This window comes from Vigna umbellata, chromosome 11 (genome assembly GCF_029865625.1).
Source record: "Vigna umbellata cultivar VRB3 chromosome 11, Vumbellata_1.0, whole genome shotgun sequence".
In the NCBI taxonomy this organism is placed as follows: Eukaryota; Viridiplantae; Streptophyta; class Magnoliopsida; order Fabales; family Fabaceae; genus Vigna; species Vigna umbellata.
In genome coordinates, this window is record NC_142175.1 from 5,704,395 (window position 1) to 5,710,394 (window position 6,000).

General features: G+C 38.3%; 1 protein-coding gene across 2 annotated transcripts; it reads left to right on the plus strand.

The window, feature by feature from the left end:
* Positions 1-2,570: 2,570 nt before the first annotated feature.
* LOC148190834 (uncharacterized) lies at positions 2,571-4,846 on the plus strand. Of its 2 annotated transcripts, XM_088102670.1 has the most exons (4): positions 3,535-3,575; positions 3,655-3,878; positions 3,948-4,205; positions 4,276-4,846. In XM_088102670.1, exons 1-4 carry the CDS (start codon positions 3,558-3,560, stop codon positions 4,844-4,846), a joined length of 1,071 nt encoding a protein of 356 aa, XP_087958796.1. In that variant the 5' UTR covers positions 3,535-3,557. The 2 variants fall into 2 exon arrangements, with proteins under 2 accessions (XP_087958795.1, XP_087958796.1); XM_088102669.1 differs by having other exon boundaries at positions 2,571-3,575; positions 3,655-4,413.
* The last annotated feature ends 1,154 nt before the right edge of the window (positions 4,847-6,000 follow it).

Genomic DNA, 6,000 nt, shown 5'->3' on the forward strand with positions numbered 1-6,000 from the left:
CAAAATGTGTTAAAACTCGCGAGCCAACCCGATTCATCACGAGTTCAAGCTGAGTTGGATTTGAAAAAAAATGAAATTTTTTTATACGACACAATTTTCAACCCGGCTCACTCGGGTTGAACATGTGGTAAGCCAGGTTGGCTCACCAACCAACCTAGTTTAATTTAACTATTTATTATTTTATGTTTCAATATTATTAGTTAACATTTTTTTTATTATATTGTAAATGAGAATAAAGAAAAAGATGTTTCAAAAGCAAAATATTATAAATTTATCCATTCAAGAATTTAATCTTATAAATGGATAAGTGACACCAAAATTATCAACATTATAAACTTATTTATTCACTTTTTTGGGTTTACTTTTTTATTACATTTGAGTTGTATGTTAATTTTTTTATTTCGAATTGTCTTTGGAATTTAATATCATTCTAGAGTGAAATTATTTAAATTTAAATTACAAAAAAATTGTAATGTTTTTTTTATTTAAAACAAAAACTTGTAATTAAGTGAGTTAGTGAGTCAATCCATTTAACCCACCAACCCGTAGCGGGTCGGGCTGAGTTTGAATTTTTTCGGCTTGCTAATAGATGAGCCGGGTTAAGTTGGCTCACTAAGTGACCAACTCATGGTGGACCGGATTGGATGATCCGTTTTGACAACACTAATTTGGATAATCAATTACCACTATATTTAATTGATTATCCCAAAGCATTTTTTAAACATTTAAAACTTTGTGGAATGCTTTGGTGCTTAGAATTTTGACTCTTAACCTACTAATTCAAATAAAATACACATATCAACAAACTTAATTCTTAATTCTTAAGTCTTGAATCCAAATATTCTTTTAAGTCTTTGATAGTTCTTCAAGAGTCATAATCATAAAAAATCTTTATTGAAATAAGATGTCACCTTTTCTTTTGTTAACGATCTCCCCAATTTTTATGATGATAAAAAGTTGTTGAAGACTTGTAAACAACTTAAAAGAAAATAATAGTTAATCTGTAATAGAGATAAATAACTTTTCTCTTCCCTTACTAAAGTAGTAGTACAAAATATCAACATAATCATATATCTTTCCAAGAGGTACAAGTTATCCTAAAATATTAATATAAATATATTTTCTTTTTTTTATCATAATAAAAAGGTTTAATACCTCTTTTGGTCCCTAGAAAGGGGGCCAAAGTTCAATGTGGTCCCACCTTTTTTTAGAAGTTCAATGTGATCCCATCTTTTGTAAAAAGTGTGCAATCAAGTCCTTTTTGCAAACGGCGTGAAGTTTTTAACGGAGCAGCTGACAGGGTGGACTGAGTATCATTACGTGGCTTTGTGTGGGTAAGACGTGGCAAAGAGAGGGTGATACGTGGCTGTGAGAGGGTAAATTTGGTAATATTAGTGAGGTTAGGAAATCAGAAATTAGGGTTCAGGAGTTTTAGAGAAATTGCTAATTTGGGATTGATCATCGTGGACGAAGTGCACATTGAGGATCTCAAGCGCGAATTGGAGACCACAAATCTGAAGCTGAAATTGGAAACCGCAAATCAGGTTAGGGTTTATGATATGAATTTGTTGTATATGTTATCACTGTTGTCGCTTTATAGGGGGATTAAGTAGGGGTGAAAAGTTGTCTTGTTTTGATGGTTCATAGTGGTCCCATAGATATTAGTTTAACTTAAATTAGTGGTCCCCGTTTGCATTTGCAGGGTTGGGGTAGGGATGGGTGATGACATGTTTCAGGTTGTGGTCCATCACGGTGGGACCTTGATCAAAGAAGTCCCCTTTAAGTGTATGGGTGGGGAGATAGTTTATTGGGACGTAGATCCCGATAAATGGTGTTATTTTGGAGTATTAGGTTCACTTAAAGATCTGGGTTACATGGAAGTAAAAGAATTATATTACAATATCCAACATGTTTTACATAAGCTTGATGATGATAAAGGAGCCATGAACATGATGAAGGTGGCTAATTATTTGGGGAAAGTGAACCTGTATGTTGTGCATGGGGTGGACGAACCAGCTATTGTAGAAAATGATGACAATGAGATATTGTACCTATGTGAAGGTCCAGCAGACAGTGGTGAGGGTAGTGACGTTGGAGGAGAAGCACATCTTGAGGGTGACAAGGAGGATGGTGAGAATGAAAATGTTTGGGAGGAAGACAAGGAGGATGCAGAAGATGTTGAGGTTGAGAATGAGGGATTAGTGGAAGTGCACATTGAGGATGGAAGGGAGGATGGAAGGGAGGTTGAAAGTGAAGAAGAATTGGAAGTGGACATTGAGGATGGAAGGGAGGATGGAAGGGAGGTTGAAAGTGAAGAAGAATTGGAAGTGGACATTGAGGAGGGAGGGGAGGTTCGTACTGAACAAGAGGTGGAAGTTGACATTGAGGATGGAGGGGAGGTTCCTACTGAACAAGAAGTGGAAGTTGACATTGAGGATGGAGGGGAGGTTCATACTGCACAAGAATTGGAAGCAGACATTGAGGATGGAGGGGAGGTTCATAGTGAACAAGAATTGGAAGAAAACATTGAGGATGGAGGGGACAGTGATGATGAACCTTGAATGGATGATCTCAGTGGTGATGAGTATGTGGATGCAGACAATGATGAAGAAACCCAACAACAATGCAGGGGTTTGTCAGATGATGATTGGGAGTCTGATATGCTTGTAACTCCTGAAAACAGTTCAAGTGAGGAGGATTACAACGAGGATAGACTATGTATGGGTGGTTTCTCAAAATATACAAAACAGAAGTCCATGGCAGATTACAAGTGGGAAGTGGGCACCATTTTCAGTGGGAAGGAAGAGTTTAAGGATGCTATTAGAAGGTATGCTGTTCATGCTGGGAGGGATCTAAAATTTGTGAAGAATGATAAGCGTAGGGTGAGGGTGCGCTGCATGGGTGGCCAAGGGAAGTGCCCATGGGTAGCTTACTGTGGGTACTTGCCATCACGCAAAATTTGGCAATTAAGGAAGATAATTGATACTCACGGTTGTAGTAGGCAACTTAACATCAAACTAATGAATGCTCAGTGGTTGAGTGAAGAAATAGATAGGTCTTTAGTTGACAATCCTAACTTAAAGGTGAATGATATTCGTACTAAAGCATTAAGAAAATGGAATACAAATGTGTCAATATCCAAGGCACGAAGGGCAAAGTTAATTGCCACAAGACAGCTTGAAGGAGATTTCAAAGAACAGTATAAAAGGATATACGACTATGGACATGAGTTGTTGAGGTGTAACCCAGGTTCAACAGTGCAGATTAAAGTTGACTCGCATAATGGTGATACAATCTTCCAAAGAATGTATGTTTGTCTGAAAGCTTGTAAAGACAGCTTCAAAAGTTGTAGGCCCATAATATGTTTAGACGGATGTTTTTTGAAAGGTTATTACAAGGGAGAGCTTCTCACTGCTGTTGGTAGGGACCCAAACGATCAAATGCTACCACTTGCCTATGCAGTAGTAGAAGTGGAGAACAAAGACAGCTGGACATGGTTCTTGCAATTATTAATTGAAGACCTCGGGGGTAGTGAAGTATGTGGGGGGTGCACGTGGATGTCAGACCAGCAGAAGGTAAATATACACCTTATATTCAATTTTAGTTAATGCTTTGTTAAAGGATCTTGTTTTATGACTAAAATTATTTGTGCAGGGGTTGGTCCCAGCTATCCAAGAGCTTCTTCCTGGGGCAGAACAAAGATTCTGTATGAGGCACCTGTATGCAAACTTTAGAAAAAGGTTTGGTGGTCAAATTTTAAAAAACCTGATGTGGACAGCTGCCACAAGCACATATCCACAGGCTTGGGAGAGAGAGATGCTGAAAATTAAAGAAGTCAATATTGAAGCATATAAATACCTCATAGCCATTCCCCCGAGGTAACCCATTAGCCATTACATACAATTTACTGTCCCTGATGCATTGTAACCCATTTGAGTGTGCAACAGGTTTTGGTCAAGATCTCGCTTCACAGGTCAAGCAATGACTGATACACTAGATAACAACATCAGTGAAGCTTTCAACAGTGTTCTTATTCATTCAAGAGGAAAACCTATTATAACCATGATGGAGGATATCAGAGTTTATCTCATGAAAAGGTGGGCCACCAATAGAACCAAGGTGGCATCTATGGAGTTCACAATATGCCCAAAGATAAAGAAGAGACTTGAGAAGGAATGTAATCTGTCAAGATATTGGGTGCCAAGGTAATATAACTCCATTTATTTTATATACAAGTTATTTATCTACATTGTTGATGTGCTTCATTTGTTTCAGCTGGTCTGCACGAAAGATTTTTGAGGTTAGGCATACTTCTTCAGTTGGGAACAAGTTCACACTGGACCTGGACACAAAGGAGTGTAGCTGCAGAAAGTGGATGATTAGTGCCATTCCATGCTGTCATGCAATTGCAGCAATGAACTTCTCCAACGTTGATCCACAGACTTTTGTCCCCAATGTGTTCACAAGATCCACCTATGAAGAGGTCTATGCGTCCATCATTTTTCCACTCAATGGCCACCTACTATGGGAAAAGACAAATTTCAATGATGTACTACCACCACTGATCAGGAAGATGCCTGGGAGGCCAAAGAAAAAAAGGAGGTTGGAAGCATGGGAGCTAACTAAAGATCAGACTCAAATGCGTGTTGGTGGCCATAAGAAAAAATGTAGTCTTTGTCGTAACATGGGGCACAACAAGAGTAACTGCCCTTTAAAGCCCCAGCCAGCAGAAACAACACAACCATCACAGCCACCTCCAAGTTCACCAACCCCTGAACCATCACAGCCATTAAGTCCCCAATCATCCCGGCCAACAAAATGCAAAGTCAGAAGAAAACGTACTTAGATGCAAAGTCAGAAGAATTGTTATTAGATATTTAAATTTTGTGGTGGTGTAATATGTACTATTTCTTACATGGTGGTGTAATACATACTTAACGTACTTACTGAACTGATTTTCTGTATTTCTTTTATGTGTCGTAATGAATGAAACTACTTTTATGTATTTGTTTTATGTACTTGTTTTATGTATTTGTTTTATGTATTTGTTTTATGTGCCAATATTCAGCATCATATGCATTATTTGGTGACCTTGGTGAACAATTTTAAAGCAAATGGGGGACTCATTTCAACATTTTTAAAACATCAGGGGACTGATTTCAACATTGTTAAAACATCAGGGGGACTGATTTCAACATTAATCACTAAAATTTACTCATTAAAATAGTCAATACGTAATACATTGAATTGCATAATTCATCTTACACCTTACAATCTAACTAAATGAACCTAGACAGAACCTGAACAAGGCACACCACAATACACACACAAAGCTACAACTAAGATCTTCATCATTTTCTGCAAGTCCTGCACTGATTTTTCCAGCTGACTTATCCTCCTCACCATTGTGCAATCTTTTTCATCAACTTTCTCTTCAACACACCACTTGAAAAAGTTACACGAGCTGCCAGTTGCAGATCCACCCTGTTATTCACCAAGTTATGGATTCTATCAACAAATGCATCATCAATTCAAAAAAACTTTAACTCAAACGGGTATAATTCAAACCTTGTAACGTGGACAACCCCAGAAATTTCTCCCAGCATTCTTCGTAGTTCTCGCCACTTTGGTTACAGCAACATCACCACAGTAACAAGTAGGGATTATCCCACCTCCTCTCACACCACAACCATGGGACCACCCAGAAGATCCTTTGCCCCAACTTCTCGAACACGATGAACACCCTTCAGAAGAAGCCATTCGTATCCCAAATTACCAATTTCTCTAAAAGTCCTGAAACCCTAACTTCTGATTTCCTAACCTCACTAATATTACCAAATTTACCCTCTCACAGCCACGTATCACCCTCTCTTTGCCACGTCTTACCCACACAAAGCCACGTAATGATACTCAGTCCACCCTGTCAGCTGCTCCGTTAAAAACTTCACGCCGTTTGCAAAAAGGACTTGATTGCACACTTTTTACAAAAGATGGGATCAC